Here is a 19,518-nt window from a genome sequence, read left to right as displayed (position 1 = left end):
CCAGTTAATAAGATGCAACTGATGTTTTCTAAATAAATGTTGTATTTAAGGACTGCGAGCCATCGTATCTTTACTTTTCAAAATGCCCTCCTACTACAGTCTTCACAAACTGTTTCCAAATCGTCGGATCGGACGCAGAGGCCCCTATTTTTGCTGACCCGTTTCCCCAAATTTGACGCCCGTAGACTAATTTCTGTGGGTAAAGCGAGAGACCCCGTCTACGAGGACATACCGACTAAACCCGACGGTGCGGAACGACGTATTACTGCAGCCTGCTCGGACACCTCCGCTGAAATGCTACCACGTGTGCAGCAGTCATCCCGTCCCGTACCGGACTGGAAGGTTGTATTCCTACTGCCGGTAGTAGCGCTGAACACGAGCTGCGGTGGTCTGTTGTCTCGTTACTGGTCAGAATCCACATAACTAGTGTGTGCACTCGTACTGTTCTGTTGTGTGCGCTACCAAAGGGGTCATACAGGTGTCAGTGTGGGGACTTTTCAAAACACTGCATCTCATAAACGACTCGCACTAGAATACTGCGACAAACGTCACTGGCATTCTGATTTACCCTTCTCTTTAGTTTACTAATCACTATAGGCATTGGTCCATTAAAAAAAAGTGTACGTTTACACAAAAAATACACTTTCTAAGTATTATTACAGTCTGTCGATAAGAGCCCGTGACTATCAATCCGTTCTGCAAAAACCGCACATTGACACCACTTTTCATTTCCGCAATATTTGCAATGTGAGCTTTAGGCGATTCATTCTGAATGCTTACTATAGCATTTATGATGTGAGGAACAAACCGTACAGAAACCAGGATCAGAGCTCTAGAAGTAAATACCTCTGAGTAGTGAAGCAACTTAAATCACTTAATAAAAGCAAGTCTTCTGGTCCAGACTGTATACCAATTAGGTTCCTTTCGGAGTATGCCGATGCATTAGCTCCGTACTTAACAATCGTACACAGCCGTTCACTTGACGAGAGGTCTGTACCCGAAGACTGGAAAGTTGCACAGGTCACACCAATATTCGAGAAAGGTGGTAGAAGTAATCCACTAAGATACAGGCCCATATCGTTAACGTCGATTTGCAGCAGGATTTTAGAACGTATATTGTGTTCGCACATTATGAATTACCTCCGAGAAAACGTTCTATTGATACACGGTCGACACGAATTTAGAAAGGATCGTTCTTGTGAAACACAACTAGCTCTTTATTCACATGAAGTGCTGAGTGCTATTGACAAGGGATTTCACTTCGATTCAATTCTGTATTCCTGGATTTCCAGAAAGCTTTTGACACTGTACCACACAAGCGGCTCATAGTGAAATTGCGTACATGTGGACTATTGTCTCAGTTATGTGACTGGATTTGTGATTCCCTGTCAGAGTCACAGTTCGTAGTAATTGACGGAAAGTCATCAAGTAAAACAGAAGTGATTTCTGGCATTTGCCAAGGTAGTGTTATAGGCCCTTTGCTGTTCCTTATCTGTAGAAATGATTTGGGAGACAATCTGAGCAGCCGTCTTCAGACGACGCTGTCGTTTATTGACTAATAAAGTCATCAGAAGATCAAAACAAACTGCAAAACGATTTAGAAAAGATATCTGAATGGTGCAAAAAGTGGCAGTTGACCCTAAATAACGATAACGCAATAAATCGGTCTAATCTAAATGCCGTAAATTCAACTAAATATCTAGGTATTACAATTACAAACAATTTAAATTGGAAGGAACACATAGAAAATGTTGTGGGGTAGGCTAACCAAAGACTGCGTTTTATTGGCAGGACACTTAGAAAATGTAACAGATCTGCTAAGGAGACTGCCTATACTACGCTTATCCGTCCTCTTTTAGAATACTGCTGTGCAGCGTGGGATCCTCACCAGATAGGACTGACGTAGTACATGGAAAAAGTACAAAGAAAGGCAGCACGTTTTGCATTATCGCAAAATATGGGCAGAGAGTGTCACAGAAATGATACAGGATTTGGGCTGGAAATCATTAAAAGAAAAGCATTTTTCGTTGCAACAGAATCTTCTCACGAAATTCCAATCGCCAACTTTCTCCTCCGAATGCAAAAGTATTTTGTTGACACCGACCTACATAGGGAGGAACGATCATCACGATAAAATAAGGGAAATTGGAGCTCGTACGGAAAAATATCGGTGTTCATTCTTTCCTCGTGCTATACGAGATTGGAATAATAGAGAATTGTGAAGGTGGTTCGATGAACCCTCTGCCAGTCTCTTAACTGTGTTTTCCAGAGTATGCTTGTAGATGCAGATGCAGATGTAGATGTAGATGATCACGTCGAATCATCAGGCGTAGGTGGATTCCGTAGCTGCGGGGTGCGAAAACCTTGCGAGGAAGGGAAGACTTCGTATAGGTGTGCTTCTTGTGACAAACGGGGTTGCAGCGAATTTGTTGTTACACTTTCCTGTATCGGCACAGATTGTAAAGCTCAGTCTACAGATGACGACGATGCGTAGGTACTTAAAAGGAATGGATTTACTTACACAGACAGGTGAACAGGTGGTCGAACAGTGAGGGCTCTTGAGTGGGTGTCAGAGGCCGATGTTAAAAAATGGAACTGGAAATTTGGACAAATACGGAGCTTATACAGTGTGTACCAAAAAACACCGACAAGCTTTACAGACAAGTTCCTTATGCCGAATCGAGAAAAAAAGGTCTGGTAAATGTGGGCTCTAAAGTGCGTAACTTAAAGACAGGGTGTATATGAACCGGGAGCTCTGGGAAAAACCCGGGAATTTTTTCATTGGGGAGAAAACCGGGAAAAACCCGGGAATTGTTTATAATTCTGGAAATTTTTCATTGTTTTGGTTTTCAGTTAAATTTTTTTGAATTTGACTGCTAAGAACCAATACTCCAACAAATTATATTACTGTATCCCTCTTCTGCAGAATAATACTGCAGCAACAAAACATGAACGAGGGGAAACAAACGAAAATAAAACTTAAGTTGCAAAGGAAATACGCCGTACACAACAACAAAACACAGTGCTTATACAAGTGTCTGCCAACAGCACAGTGTGTCGAAGGCTTAGGAAGACTATGCAATGCTACATAACAACACATTGCCTCCGATGAGCGTGACGTGACAACTGTTTGAATTGGAGTTGTTTGAGCAGTTGCGGGTGGGCTTTTGCGCATGCGCAGTATAGTCGCGTATGAGTTATACCTTGTCCCACTTCTGGTTACAGAAGTGTGGCTGGGCGCCACTACCTAATATTGCCCCAGTTCAGAAATACAGTAAATCTGGGGCTGATGCACAGAGCAATCAGAGTTGTGGTGGGGAGGTGGGTCGTCTCCACATGACCCGTGTTTAGGTTCAGTGATTTTGTTGTTTCATCTTCGTTTATTGCTCTCATGTTAAATTATGATGAAACGGATTTTTGTGGCCGGGAGCTATCAAATGAATTAAAATACGTTCGCTTAGTAACGGAAGGCTAAAATATGTTATTAGTTTCAGATTTTATTTCCACTTTTCTGATATTCAAGCATTAATCGCCTTGCACAACAATTAAGTTATTTTTGTCGACTTGCTAAAGAGATTTCGCTTTTAATCTTTTCTGCTGAGGCAGTAAATTTATTTGAAACGAAGTGTTTAATTTCACACTCTTGGCGGGTTTCAACTGTTTGCTACATTTAAAGTGCATGTATGGCATTATACCATAATAAAGAACCAAACATGGGATAATACAACACTGGTACTCCAAGAAAAGTTACATCCGAATATGGACATACGAATGTGCACTTAAACCAAATTATGCATTTTAGTGTGGTTCACAAATTTCCGATGCTCTTTGAGTATCCTCTGTTATCTTGTATCTTTTGTGACATAATGTGAGATCTTTTAATGTTTTACACGTACGAACATACGGGCTTCCTGCGTCATCGTAGCTGCGCAAGTGAGGTGACACCTGTTATCTGGGGCGCTCTTGCAACTGCTGAAACGAATCTATTTCTATCAGGTGGCGGGAAAATATTGCGAACGGTGGTTTGAAAAGCATTACATTCAAAGCAAATTTCCTTTTGCGCAAGATGAACTATGTACGATGAGTTTCTTAAATCACAAAGCGTTTGACTCCATTTAAAAATAAAGTCTTTGAGGACAACCATTTAGAAGAATTTAGAGCCCAGATCAGACATTTACGTCGTTACTAAACATTTTACTGGCACATTTGTGTGATGTATCTTAATTTAAACCATTAACTTTCCTTATTTGTGTGTTCACTCTACTTAGGAGTGATCTTGCTATTGGCTGACTACATCACGTGTCCTGTGCTGTCATCAGCTGGCGAGATCACGTGACATGAGCTATGACTGGCTTACAAAAGCGCGTCGCAATCTCGACTTCAGTGCTTCGGGAAGTAACATGCGGTGTTTGGTGGAATTCAAATTTATACCTTCGTGATACGAAAATATGCAGCATACATGCCCCCCCCTTCCCAGGAGTTTCGTTGTCTAAAGTGCTGGGAAATTCTAAGTCGGTATATAAAACCATAAACATTCAAAGGATGTACAGTGCTGAGGAAGAGTATACTGCCACTTAACTCGGAAAAAGTGTATTTTCACCCGGGAGAATGTGTATTTTCAACCGGGAAAAATCCGGGAATTCTTTTTTCTTTGTCCACATATACACCCTGTAAGAGCTATAAACTCTCGTTCAGTAGAAGGAACGTCGTTTACTCTAGTGAAGATGACCAAGTGCTTAAAGCTCTCTAAGTTATGCATTTTAAAGCTAATGTTTACACTACACTTTTTTCTTGTTGTGGTGTAATGAATCTCTCCTTAAAGCTCGTCGGTGTTTTTGGGCACCCTGTATTACAGTATACGGGATACAGGGGGTGCACGTAGAGTAGGAAGTTAACCAGGTATAGATCAGTCCGTACGATCAGACAAACCGAAGAAAGTGGGCAGTGGGAGAGGAGGCGGTTCGTGCCGAGTTCTGTCGGCAGAGGGTCGTGCGGTGTGGAGACGGAGGCTGTGCCTTCGGAGAAAGGCGTGTGTTCTGCTCGAAGGCTCGATAACGAGTGAGGGAGAAGTGGCGGAGTTCTGCCCCAGGAACCCTCCAGTGTCCGCACGTGTGACCCGCCTCCCGCACTCACTCTTCGGCTAAACCGACAGTGCGAACTTGCTAGCGACTTTGGCAGAGGGCTGAAAGCGTGTCTTGCCGACAGCTTCGGACAGAACTGCTGGAGTTCTGAAAGGCGGGCAAATTGGGTTGTGTAGGGACAGCTGAAGTTACTCTAGGAGAAAACTGGTGAAGATTTGACTGGGGCTTTGAAACAATTTTTTTTTAAATTGTTCCCCTGAAATATTCTGTGATTGGCTGCCATCGTTTACACTGTGATGTTTACTTGTAGATACTGTCTATCAAAGTGCAGACCAGTTTTAGGCTGTGGTAACAAGAGGATTCTGCGTTCCCTCTTCTCACTCACATGTAGAAAAGTTATTTTGTACGGAAAACTTTTCGGCTTGACTGTATCTTTATAAAAATTTGAGATTTCGTTGTGCTACCACAAACAGTGTTCATGTATTTCCATATTTTATTTGATTAGGAAAAATAATTAGAAAATATTCAGTGTTTTGAATTAAAGCAAAATAACAGACCATCAGAGTGACTATTTGTTACAGCAAAACTCGTGCGTCCCGGAAATCGAGAATCTCGATGACTTTAATCTGTTATTGATATTAGTATTGACAAACTATTGGTCCTGGGAATTCAGAGACTTTTGAGAATGTATTAATCTTGATAGTCAGGTAATAAAGACATATTTCTGTTGTGTTATAGAATTACAAATTAATAATATTCAGATTTTTTTTGCTTTGCTTGTTCTGTAAAACGTTACTACTTGTCAAATTTTATAATTCTAGGTCAGCAGGAAGTATCCTGCACGTTTTGATTAGTGAGTACGTGAGAGTGTCGAAGTATGTGACATAAGTCACTGTGTCTTTTGAGTGGATTGACTTAGCTTACATTTATTACACTGCTGAGGGACCGTAAACTGTAATAAGAGACAGAAATTTCAACTTGATACGTGTTCCTTTTTCCTGAGAAAAGGGGGTACTAACAGATGGACAGAGGGACAGTCTCATAATAAGTGACCAAACAAAATTTTTTTTGTCACGTGATATAATTACGGATTAACAATTTTCTGATTTTTCCCCCTTTAGTTTTACAGTGAAACCTTAATTCTTGCCAAATTTCAGTATCCTAGGCCAACGAGAAGGACCCCGTAGATTCTGACGAGTGAATTTTCGAGTATTTAAGTACGCAGCACGAATGGCCGTATCTTTTGAGTGCATTGACTTAGAAGGTTAATTTTTTTACATTGCTAAGGGACCGTAGATCTCAGTATGTGACACAAATGCCAACTCTATACAGCTGTCTGTTCCCGAGTAAATGGGTTCTCAGCTGTCGGATAGGCAGACACGTGGACAACATGGCTGTTCTGTGAAGGTTTCATTTCCAGCAGTTGAGGTACCGAACCTTAAAAATACTAAGATGGGATGTTTTTGTCCCAATGACAGTTTACGGGATTCGAAAACTCCGGCTGTTCCAGTGTGTAGGAGTAAAAGTTCGAAAGTGAGTGTAAGATTTAAAAGATACTCAGAAACGCATCTGCGTGATGTACGGTTACCTACTTCAGACAGTACAGATTGCTTCTGGTTAATAAACCCTATTTAATTTATTTACACTAACCACATTGTCCCCGAGACAACAGGCAGTACGAGACTGCGGGAAAGAGAGAGGCAGTGTCCTCGTTTTCAGCCCGACACGTACGAGATGCTCGTTATTCACGTAGACCTCGAGAAATTTACACGAGCTGTTTCGTCTAGTGTTCGACCGTTAATGTCACTCTAGGCACTAGTGCGTCATTGTTACTTGTTTGAAACGGTATAAAGTGGGCATTCCCGATACTGAGCTCTCTCTACACTCGTTCAGCTGTCGCCTCAGCCATGTCTGGTAAGGTGTGTGCTCGTGCCGGCAGCAGACATTACAGTTTTCGAACCGCTGTTTAAAAATCCTTAAAAGAATATTTACTTATGTTCAGAAGAAGAGTGAAGTCAGTAGCAGTCATTATGCTCCCACATTCTGAGGTTAATTGCGTGCTCGAGACACATTCTGTTAACGAGTCATCATGCCTCGGGTCAGGAAAGTATAGCCCCGTATGTCCAGCAGGGGTGTCGTTTATGCCACAACAGTTTAATTAGTCGAGTAAAATGTTGGGATCGACGCAGGTAAAGGCTCTGGTAAGTTTATAAAATACACCTGCAGGGTGCGGTGCCTCAGTTCTTAAGAACAGAACCCTTGTGGGGTGACTTTGTCGTCTGCCTGTCCACGTGACTGACTTAAAAAAAAGGAGCTGAGGTCTATGGTCCCCTGGTGGTGTAAAAAATTGAAGTTTCTAAACCAGCACAATCGAAAGATACAGCTACTTATGTCACGAATTTTGATACTCAAAAACTCACTCATTAAAACCTACAGGACACTTCTCATTGATCTAGAATCATGAAATTTGGCAAGAATTAAGGTTTCACAGTACAACTAAAGGAAAAAAATCCGAAAATTTATTGTTGTATCACATGATTTTTTTCCTTCTTTTGTTTGTTTGTTTATTTATTTATTTATTTATTTATTTATCTCCTGACTGTCTGGGTGTCCGTCTGTTAAGATCCCTTTTCTGATAAATGTATCAATTTGAAATTTGTCACATACTAAGGTCCCTTGATAGTGTAATAAATGTGAGCTTCTGATGCAGTGCAATCAAAAGACATAGCCAATTGTGTCACACACTTTGACACATGCAATCTGTCTCGTCAAAGCCTAGAGGGTACTTCCTGTTGACCTAGAATCATAAAATTTGGCTGCAAGCAAGATTTCACAGTAAAAGTAAAGAGAAAATCTGATGTTGATTTGTAATCATATCACAAAAAATATTGCTTTGGTCATTTGTTATCCGAGCTCAAAGTTAAAACATTCTCGAAGGTCTCGGAATTCCCGGAGCCGGCGATATTGCCAGTATCGAAGTCAATAACGGGCAAAAATTGTCGAGAGTCTCGATTCCTTGGACGGATGAAGTGTCTACATGTTGTAGTGGTTAATAAAAAAAAGAAAAGGAAAAAGAGAAGAGAAGAAAAGAAAAGAAAAGGTTGGTGGGAAGAAATGGTGAATAAAAAGGGGGTTTTAAAATTGTAAATGATCGTGAAAAAAGGAAAGAATGAAATGCAAATCGGACTTCGTATTACAGAAAAGCTATAGTTGGGGTGGTCCTTGTGGCGTTTTTGAGCAAAAGTGAAACCAATTTCCACTACAAAACTTACTGAGAAGAAACCGATAATAACAGAATGTAACTGACAGGGGAAAGTGGCGTAGATGAGAGATCATCCTTTACCAGGTTAACTTGTCTACTTTCGGGCGGCGTCCAGGTCTTCAAAAATCTCCTTCATTTCTGTGTGAAAAGTCTGCTCTGAAATCTTGCAATAGTCCAGGAATCACTAATTTATACCAATTAAAATCATCTTGATTCTGTATGCAATTTAATTTACTTTGCTACTTCCATCCTCCAAATTTCTTAACAACTTCCACAATATGTCTACACATTAAAATTAGATCAAGACTAGCTAAAAATTTTAATTTTAAACGTCTTCATCAGATCACGTCTGCCTTAAGCTTCGGCTATCAAGAGACAATAAAGAAACGGATAGAAAAACAAAAAAGAGTTACAATTTTAGTATTTTCTCTGCCGTCAAGCGCTCATACCGCTGCGATAGTATAATTTTTATCTGAGGGAACGAGTGTAGCGCGGCAAAATTCAAAGTCCCGCTACAGTGTACACGTAATTAAGTTTGTATGGAAGTCTCGGAGCCTGAATCGGGACTCCGGCCATTCTTTATTGCTACTTTCCACAGCTGCCAAATGAATTTCCTTTTAGCTTTGCCGACACAAATTGTCTGTCCATCGTGTGTGAAACGCTGCCTCGATCCATTTCAGGGTGAGCTGGTGTTCTACGTGAACGAGGAGTCGCAGGGGGTGGCCGCGAGAGACGTTCCGAGCGGCGTCTACGGCTTTGTCGACATGTACGGGAAGTGTGCACAGGTGACAGTCATCGATGACGACGACGAGACCCGTGGAGACTCTGACGACAGTAAGTGCGCTGCCTGTCGCTAATTGCAGCTCAGCGATGCCCGATTCCGTGTCCCGGCCGACTCGGCAAAGGAGAATTTGCTGTGTGACAAACTGCCTCTGAGAATTTTTTTGTATTTGACATTTAACTGCGGTATCCACAGTATTTGCTGAAACACGAGCACATATTTGACGAGCGTCATTTAAAATCGTACTAAATACACGGACTGTAATTTTACAGGAAGCGAGAAAAACGTTTCGCTGCATGACCTAATGAAATATGTCAAAATTCTCATCGGTCGAAACTAGGTATTTAGATTGTATTCCAGAATTAGTCGCGATTGAAATTGTTTCCCGATGCACGAAGACACCATCTTAATTTTTAAATTACACTTAATACATTTTAAACTAATTCACTGAAGAAAATACATTTTGGCGCAATCATGTTTTCATGTAATACGATCTGAAATGTTCATTTCAGTTTTTTATTCATTTTGTTGTTGGAGACAGCCCATCATGTAAAACAATTAAGTTATTAACATCTTCCAAAAAGAAACAAAAACAGTCACTGTTTCAAAAGGCTTTATTTGCTAATGACCAGCTTTCTCCTCCGAAAGCAAAAATATTTCGCTGACGCCGACCTACGTAGGGAGAAACGATCGTCGTCATAAAATAAGGGAAGTCTGAACTCGGATGGTAAGATGTAGGTGTTCGTTCTTCCCTCGTGCTATACAAGATTGGAATATTAGAGAATTATGAAGGTGGTTCGATGAACCCTCTGCCAGGCCCTTCAGTGTGATCTGCAGAGTATCTATGTAGATGTAGGTGCTTGAAAATTCAGTGTAGATTACCCGGTCTACACTCGTGCAGTGGCTCATAATGAGGGCAGTCGTGACTTTAGGCAAACTTTAAGCGCAGTTTCAAAGCTTTGCGAAACGTTGTCTCGCTCACACGGTTAACTTGAAATATTTAATGCATGAACTCCTTTGTAAAGTAATAAAATGTTGGAGCCCTTTTGTACATAGGCATTTGATACCATAAAGGGTTGGGGATTTACTGTTTCTATTCCAACATTTCAAAAGCTTTGATTCTCTTCTTGCCTATAATGCTTTTCAACCACATGCCACTTCTGTGTGGGACTATGCTCCAGCCCCATACTTTAGGAATGGATTTCTAACCCTTTAATTTAAACAAGGTGTCAGTGAATTTCTTTTTTTCCAGAAATTCTCTTCTTACTATAGCTGGTGTGCATCAGTATCGGATTTTACATATATAAATCATTGATTTAATATACAGGAGACCCATGAATATAAGTAATATAAATTAGGCACATAAAAAGAGGTGAAGAAAAAAAATTAATCATTTTTTGACCATCAGTACAAATTTGTTACATTACTCTATGAAGATGTATTTACCATCGTTTTGATATTCTGTGACTGAATGCTAACATTTTTACCCAAGGATGGCATATAATTCTCTTCTCGGCAGATGTAGTTTCATTACATAGAAGTTTCTCTTTGTCAGTATATTATAAATTTTTATAGCTTTATACTGAAGGCTCTGGGAATAAAGCTTTAATATGCAACACAATTACATGAGATTTTCTTTGTTCCTAGAATCATAAATTTGTTGAAAACTGTTTCCTAAAGGTACTTCTGAATTATTATTTTATACGCAGACTAGTTAGAGGCAATAAACCCCCAATTCTTTACATAATTGGTCTCCCATGTATAAAGTAGCTTGAAGTGTTTGATTACTTTGCAAATCAGTTAATGTGTTAAATATTTGACGTTAAGCAGGTAATTGAGGAAGTTTGAAATTAAAGTTTGTTGTAAGTCATAAGTGCCCTTATTACAAAACACTGGATGAATACAGTCTGAGAATTTGCACTCCATTTTAAGCAAAAACTAGTTTTCAGTGCATCTCAATTTTTACGATGTCACATGTCTTGAGCTGTGTGTCGTAAGAAAAATAATGTTGCTGGTACATTCAGTGATGATGTATGTAGGTACTGTATGCAGTGTGCTGTGAATAAAGTTCGGAGTAAAAAATTAAAACATCCTGAATTTGAAGCCATTTTGACTATTTTTCAGCCTTGACTGTTTCAAGAAATATGTGACGATTTCTTAAATTACCGCGACCAGTCACAAACTTTGTCAACTAGTGTATTACTTATTTATCTGGCGACATGTTTCGAGGGAATACCTCATTTTCAGGCTAAATGGCATTACAAAACCTTTACAGTAAGGTCATACTGGTGTTACATAGTCTTTTCATAAATGCTGTGGTCATCCTGTGGAAGAAGAGAAAACTTAGTAAGAGCTGATGTCGCTTTGGAAGCTGGACTGATGTTTGTATGACCTTATTGTAAAGTTGTTTTTGTAATGCCATTTAGCCTTAAGATGAGGTATTCCATCGAAACATGTTGCTAAATAAATAAGTAATACAGTAATTGACAAAGTTTGTGACTGGTAGCAGTAATTTAAGGAACCTTTACATAAAAAATACTGCCTGAAGCCAAAGTTAGATTGTGTGAGCAGAGAAAATGTAATAAGCGATACACTTCTTTCTGCTTTTGTCATTTTTTGGGGTGTGTCAGTGCTAGAAATTTCCGTAAAGGTTTTAAATTATGTACATAGTTTCTAATTGTAATACTTCCTTGTTGTGCTAAACTTTTTAAGTTCAGATTATACAGTGTTGTACAGACAATTTACTTGTTTATTGTAAATACGTAACACAGAGTAATAAATTGTTGTTATGAAAAACTACATACTGAACTTTCAACAGGTCAGTAGTCCACAGGAGGTGCTAAAAATGTTCACTGTGAACTTCGATACATGATTCGGCACATCTCAACACATTTCTGAAAACTTTTGCTATTTCAATTGATGACATTTCAGCAGTCATGTTGTGAATGTTTGTTTCCATCTCTTTAGTTGTGTATGGGTTGTTACTATTGATTTTGCCCTCTAAATTACCCCACAAATAAAAACAGGGTGTATGCGCCCCAGGACAAACAGGAAATCTGGGAAAAACCCAGAATTTTTCATCCGGGAGAAAACTCGGAAAAACCTGATAATTTTTCGTTATTCAATTTTGTAATTTTGCCTGGTAAGAACTGATACTCTAACAAAGAATTTCACTTTAGCCTGCTGCAGAATAATACTGCAGCAATAAAACATAAATGAGAGCAAAACACTAATGTAAAACTTAAGTTGCGAAGAAAATATGCCATTTACAACAACAAAACACAGTGCTTGCATAAGTGTTCAGTGACAGCAAAATGTGTCAAAGGCTACAGGAAAAAGATTGTGCAATACTTCATAACGACTGCTTTCGATGAAGATTTCTAACAGGTCACGGGAAAATATTGCAAATGGTTGTTCGAGAAGCATTACTTTCAAAGTAAAATTCCTTTTACGCAAGACAGATTATGTTACACATGAGAATGCGTGATGAATTTCTTTTTTACTCTCACTCAGAACTTAACACTTAGAAAAATTGTGGACCCTGTGACAAGACATTTGTGTCTTCATTTAAAATTTTACTGGCATGTTTGTGTTTAATATAGATAAAGAGTAACACTTGCAAAAAATTAAGAATGAGATGAAAACTGAAAACAATGTTATATGTGACAGCTTAGCTTTTCTTGCAGCTGTACTAGACATATACTACACTAATTTAAACGATATACTTTTCCTCTTTGTGTATTTGCTCTACTTAACAGTGGTGTAGTTAATGGCTGACTACACCAGGTGTCCTATGTTCTGAATATCTGCTTTCATTTGCTGGCAAGATAACGTGGTGTGAGCCACGATTGCCTGACAAAAGAAGATCGCAGTATGGATTTGAGTGCATAGGAAACTAATGTGTCGTGTCTGGTGGAATCCGAATTTATAGTTCCATACAAAAATATGCAGCGTGCACGTTGTTGCGAAAATAGATCTTTCCATCTTTTTGGTATGTTTCGTTTCCTAAAGTGCCAGGAAGTAGCGTATAAAAGCTACACCCTTCAAGGAATTGATAACTTTTGCAATTCTGAGGGTATTTTCACCCAGGAAAATGTATATTTTCACCTGGTAAGAAGTGTATTTTTATCCAGGAATTTTTTTCCTTGTCTGCGTGTACACACTGAAAAATCACAGGTAGACAGATCGGGTCACCTGGGAGGCCATAAACGTGCGGAAACTGTACGTTCTTTCCGAAAGCTTCACGGACACGTGACATCGAAGCTCGTGAAGTATATATATCGTAACACAGTCTGGTTGGAAAAACACACCGGCTACTATCGTTCTTCCTCTATCAGCTGCACTATGGATCATTGCACTAAATTTGTCACGTACACTTGAGAGAGTTCACGGTGATGTTAAAGAAAAAGGGGCCTACAGCCCATTGATCTGGAACTGCACACCAAACAGGTACTTTCACATCATGTAGAGCCATCTCAGAGCATTCCCTGGGATTGTCTGTTGACCGGTAGCACGTGTCATGAGAGTAGACGTACCCACCAAGGTGAAATTGTCTTTTGTCTGAGTTGAAGTCAAGACTTGGATCCAGACAACCAACAGAGACATGAGTGAGTAATTGTCTGCAGTGGTGTATGTAATTCGTGTATAATTTGTAGGTTTTCAATGTTGGCTTCAGTCTTACTTTATATGCTCGTTTATATAACAGCTTCCGCACATCCTCGCATAATGTTCGTTCGATGTTTAGTTGGAGGATAGACGTCTAGTTGATTTCTGTGGACTTCTTACTGCAGTCTTGTGAATACGTTCAGTATTTTCAAACAACGGAAACTCCACGTAGGAATATGAACAGTGTAGGAAAAGACAGATTGCTCCTTACCATAAAGTAGACACGTCAAGTTGCAGACAGGGACAATTAAGACACTTACATAAAGCTTTCAGCCACAGCCTTCATCAGTAAAAAAAACAAAAACACACACACACACACACACACACACACACACACACAGAGAGAGAGAGAGAGAGAGAGAGAGAGAGAGAGAGAGAGAGAGACAACCGCCAACTGCAGCCGGGCATTCCGGCCTGAGATGCTGTAGTTGGTGGTTGTCTGTCTGTGTGTGTGTGTGTGTGGTGTTGTTGTTGTTGTTGTTGTTGTTGTTGTTGTTGTTGTTGTTGTTGTTGTTGTTTTTTTTTTTTTTTTTTTTTTTTTTTTTTTTTTTTTTTTTTTTTTTTTTTTTTTTTTTTTTTTTTTTTTTTTTTACTGATGAAGGTTGTGGCTGAAAGCTTTATGTAAGTGTCTTAATTGTCCCTGTATGAAACTTGACGTGTCTTCTTTACAGTAAGTAGCAATCTGTTTTTTCCAAAATTGTTAAATATTCTTGGTGAACAGACTTTCTTTGCAAAATTAAGTCTAGCGTTAGCGAGGGAACCTTTTGCTATGACTTAACTGATCAGTTTCTGCACAACACTTTTTGCAGGAATAGCTCTCTCCGGATATTTATCACGAACCTTTCATTTAACGTTTTAAATGATTTACATCCAAAAAAGGTTTAGACAGTAAACAGTTCGATCGCAAAAGGTATTGCGCAGAACTGTACTCACAGCAAGCTTCAAACTGACTTCTGAAAATGCAGCACTGATAACTAAGTATTCACAAGTGCAAGACTGTTTAACTAGTTTGCCAAACAGCTTATGTGAGAAGACCTCTATAAATTTATTCTACACCTACCCCAGGGCTTTTGGCAGAAGTGCATTCCTAATTTTGTAATTTTTATGGGCAGTTTGGAAGTTGTTTTAAACTGTGTCAGTTACATCTTTGTCATACTTACTTTTAATCCATTTAGATAAAACCGGTGTTCTAAGGTGTTTAGGGTATTAGTGATTCCATCACGAATTGGTTCAGTGGTTTTAGTTTGGCCACCGTCAGTTTTCTTGCTGCCCAAATGGGAAAACTTTTCCACCACTTCTAATGCCTTGTTTGTAATCTGATTTCCTGATTTCATTTGTCTACACTCCCATTGTCCTTTTCGATGTTTGTCTTATAGTGATATTTATGCTGTAGGAAAGTTCTTGTGTTGTTGTTGTTGTCTTCAGTCCTGAGACTGGTTTGATGCAGCTCTCCATGCTACTCTATCCTGTGCAAGCTTCATCATCTCCCAGTACCTACTGCAACCTACATCCTTCTGAATCTGCTTAGTGTATTCATCTCTTGGTCTCCCCCTACGATTTTTACCCTCCACACTGCCCTCCAATACTAAATTGGTGATACCTTGATGCCTCAGAACATGTCCTACAAACCGATCTCTTCTTCTTGTCAAGTTGTGCCACAAACTCCTCTTCTCCCCAATTCTATTCAATACCTCCTCATTAGTTACGTGATCTACCCATCTAATTTCAGCATTCTTCTGTAGCATGACATTTCGAAAGCTTCTATTCTCTTCTTGTCCAAACTAGTTATCGTCCATGTTTCACTTCCATACATGGCTACACTCCATACAAATACTTTCAGAAATGACTTCCTGACACTTAAATCTATATTCGATGTTAACAAATTTCTCTTCTTCAGAAACGCTTTCCTTCCCATTGCCAGTCTACATTTTATATCCTCTTTACTTCAACCATCATCAGTTATTTTGCTCCCCAAATAGCAAAACTCCTTTACTACTTTAAGTGTCTAATTTCCTAATCTAATTCCCTCAGCATCACCCGACTTAATTCAACTACATTCCATTATCCTCGTTTTACTTTTATTGATGTTCATCTTATATCCTCCTTTCAAGACTTTGTCCATTCCGTTCAACTGCTCTTGCAAGTCCTTTGCTGTCTCTGACAGAATTACAATGTAATCGGCAAACCTCAGTTTTTATTTCTTCTCCATGGATTTTAATACCTACTCTGAACTTTTCTTTTGTTTTCTTTACTGCTTGCTCAATATACAGATTGAATACCATCGGGGGTAGGCTACAACCCTGTCTCACTCGCTTCCCAACCACTGCTTCCCTTTCATATCCCTCGACTCTTATAACTTCCATCTGGTTTCTGTATAAATTGTAAACAGCTTTTCGCTCCCTGTATTTTACCACTGCCACCTTCAGAATTTGAAAGAGAGTATTCCAGTCAACATTGTCAAAAGCTTTCTCTAAGTCTACAAATTCTAGAAACGTAGGTTTGCCTTTCCTTAATCTTTCTTCTAAGATAAGTCGTAGGGTCAGTATTGCCTCACGTGTTGCAACATTTCTGCGGAATCCAAACTGATCTTCCCCGAGGTCGGCTTCTACCAGTTTTGCCATTCGTCTGAAAGGAATTCGCATTAGTATTTTGCAACTGTGACTTATTAAACTGATAGTTCGGTAATTTTCACATCTGTCAACACCTGCTTTCTTTGGGATTGGAATTATTATATTTTTCTTGAAGTCTGAGGGAGGCCGTGTTGCGGGATAACTCCCGTCCGTGTAGCTGAGAGGAGCTGCCAGTCGACGGGAGATTGCAGACGGCCCAGGTTGTGAAGCGGACACCGTGATTGAGCTCGTCGTCATGCTCCGTCACACGTCGTGTCGCAGTTCGGTCTACTTCGTTCTCGACCTCGACGACAGTTCGAGGGGGCCGTTTGTCCCAGTGGATGGACGGTCGGTAGCCGTTTCAACGTAACGGGCTGTGCAGTCTTTGGAGCAAAGTTGGCACACGACACGGCTGCTTTCACAGGTAGCCCAGCCACTGACGGGGTAGGATAAGCCCGTGACGGGACCACAACAGGAAGTGCCGGGTGGGTGGATCGCTCAGGTCTCGCACCTGAGTCTTCCACTGGGATACGATCCCTGTGGCAAAAGGTTTGAATTGGGAGTGGCATAGTGGTGGACTAGGATGTTGTGAAGGTCGGTTGGGTGACAGAACACCCCTTTAAGAAGGGTGGGAATGATCTCGGGCGAGACGTCACTCGTGTCGGGGCAGAAATAATCGAAGCTCGGGCGAAGGATGCAGTTAGGTCATTCCGGTCTGGGACGATACCGGGTGCCGGGAGTGGGGGTGCTCCTTTCCGGCCAATTCTCAGAGGGTGGTGACAGGTTTGGAGGTGTGCTGGGACGCGACACGGGAAACCTGCTCGTGGGCTAGGTCGGGGAGGAGGGGGTAATGCCCATCTGTGAAGGCCTTCGTGAGATCCTCTGTGTACCGGGGCAGGGAGTTATCGTCACTGCAGATACGTCACCTGTGGAAGGCCGGTCTGTACGGGAGGGATTATTTTGGTGTGAGACGTACGACAGCTGACGAAATGCGGGTAATGTTGGGATTTGGTGGGTTTAATGCAGACAGAGGTGTGGCTGGAGCTGTCAGTGAGGTGGATGTCGATGTCCAGTGAGACGGTGTGTCGGGTAGATATCGAAGTGGCATTTTTCGTATTCTGTTGTCTAGTTACTACTTACAGGAATCAGATTCCTGTGGAATACACAGTTGCGAGACTTGTCCGATCCACCCACCCTGCATTTCTTATTCCATTCCCGTCACAGTCTTACCCTACCCCGTCGGAGGCCGGGCCATCTGTGAAAGCAGCAGTGTCACATACCGACACTTCAGCAAATGCCGCAGTGCCTTTTGTGTCGGTACGACTACCGTCCGGCAGTCTGCGGGTTGAATGGCCACCGCCAAATAGTTGTCGAGAACAGAGGGGACTGTGCCGTGGCTCGGCACGCGGCAGCGGCAGCGGCAGCTTTGTGACCTGCGCCATCTGCAATCCTTCAGTCAGCAACCGTGGAGTTATCCCTACTACACATCCTCTGCTCCCGTCACTCTCTCCGCATTCCGGTCCCTGTGTCACCTGCCTTTCTTCCTCTGTCTCCCTTCCTTCTTAGAGTCCTTATGCTGCCTCCGTTGACTTTTTGTAGACTTCAGGGTTTTCTTCGCCCGGGTCTCGCACGATAGGCTCCCTGATCTACAGCCGTGTAGAACGGTCCGTTTGAGGAAACGGGGACTGATGACCGAGTAGTTTGGTTCCTTTAATCGTCCGACCGACAACCGCCGACCACCCGAGTTGCCCTTCACGTGTGCCACGTCCTGCACACCTCTACAGTTACACCTGCTGTCCGTGCCCCGTGCATTCCGAACTGGCAAACCAGCCTCCTTCCCAGCCAATAGCCACCCACTCCCAATCTCTCTCCCTGCCTCTCACGTTCCTCTCTCTCAATCCACCCCATCTGACACCCCCCCCCATCTGACACTACCCCCCCAAACTAGTGCAAAACAACATTGGCACTGTGTCTAGGTACCGCCATGTGTGCAGGTGTGTGCGTCTGCGTGTGTGGTTTTTTTTTTGCATAATACCCGTTTGACAAAATACTTTCCATACTTTCCAAATGCTGTCATTTCCCCAAATCCTGTTTTGAAATGTCAGACTGTTTGAGATATTAGTAATGTTGTGGATACTTCATTCTGGCTTCATCAACGGCACACACAAATGAACGTGCTACGTAAGATCAGTTTTCTCGAGATTGGTTACAAACAGATCCTTCCAACTGAGTAAAGAGAAAATTTCGATACGCTAGCTAAATTCCGTAGCAGCAACGTATTATACAATATGCACCAAATTCAAAATCGAGACACTTATTTTTCGTCACAGAATTTTCGAATTTCGTGCAATATTTTACGTAAATGCAGATATCCCAATAACTGTGACTATTAACGAAGTGACGGACACTTCATCGCGAAGGTGACATATAAAGCTATAAGCATTGCAGAAATAAATTTTGTTACCAAAAAGTCTCTGAGAGATTGTTCGAGAAAGGCTGCAGGGCGTGTGCCTCAATTCCGTCATCGCGACGTGTCGCTGACCGTCCGGAAGCGGCAGACTGTGTCGGCCTCCGTTTTGGAGCAAACGGACGAACCTGTCGAACAGTTTGGATGAAAATTGGTCACCGTGCACCGGCTAGCGTATCCTTTGCAGTCTCTCAAGTTGAAGTTCATTTAATTTAATCCTACCATTGTGCTGCGCGTAAGTGTGTCGCCTGTCGAGAGAACGAGAGGTGTGACGCGTCTGCCCCGCAGGATCCGACTTCGACGTCGAGCTGAGTGCGAGTTGCGGAACGTACGAGCCGGCCGACGGGCAGCAGCAGCCGGCACTGGTGACGGACCTCGTCGTCAACATGAACGTCGCCAACACTCGGCGCGACGTCATCGCGTTTGAAGAGGAGTCGCCGCCGGCGTCCGTAGTCGCCGCGGAGGACGTGGAAGTGTCGCCCCCTCCGGACAGGTTGAGGTGAGCTGCAGACGTCGCGATGCCGAGGCTCCGATACTGGCAGCCGTGTGCCGGTAGTGGGTGTAAAGTTTCGAAACGAGTGTGACTGCCCGGCTGACTGTGTTTAACAAACGAGTGGCCAGTCGATTATTTTTACCGCCAGTTCTTCTGTCGA

At 41.6% G+C, this 19,518-nt stretch overlaps 1 protein-coding gene across 1 annotated transcript in view; it reads left to right on the top strand.

Annotated features, from left to right (window-relative positions):
- Window positions 1–19,518, top strand: part of LOC126108819 (neuralized-like protein 4) — a 339,970-nt gene that overhangs the window by 74,100 nt on the left and 246,352 nt on the right. The window contains exons 4-5 of the mRNA XM_049914183.1: window positions 9,024–9,177; window positions 19,154–19,364. Coding sequence (XP_049770140.1) covers window positions 9,024–9,177; window positions 19,154–19,364 — 365 coding nt within the window. The remainder of the gene's footprint in view (window positions 1–9,023; window positions 9,178–19,153; window positions 19,365–19,518) is intronic.

The sequence above is a fragment of the Schistocerca cancellata genome, chromosome 11, assembly GCF_023864275.1.
Source record: "Schistocerca cancellata isolate TAMUIC-IGC-003103 chromosome 11, iqSchCanc2.1, whole genome shotgun sequence".
Classification (NCBI taxonomy): Eukaryota; Metazoa; Arthropoda; class Insecta; order Orthoptera; family Acrididae; genus Schistocerca; species Schistocerca cancellata.
Note: the sequence above shows the minus strand (reverse complement) of the source record. Positions and strands in the feature narration are given on the sequence as shown.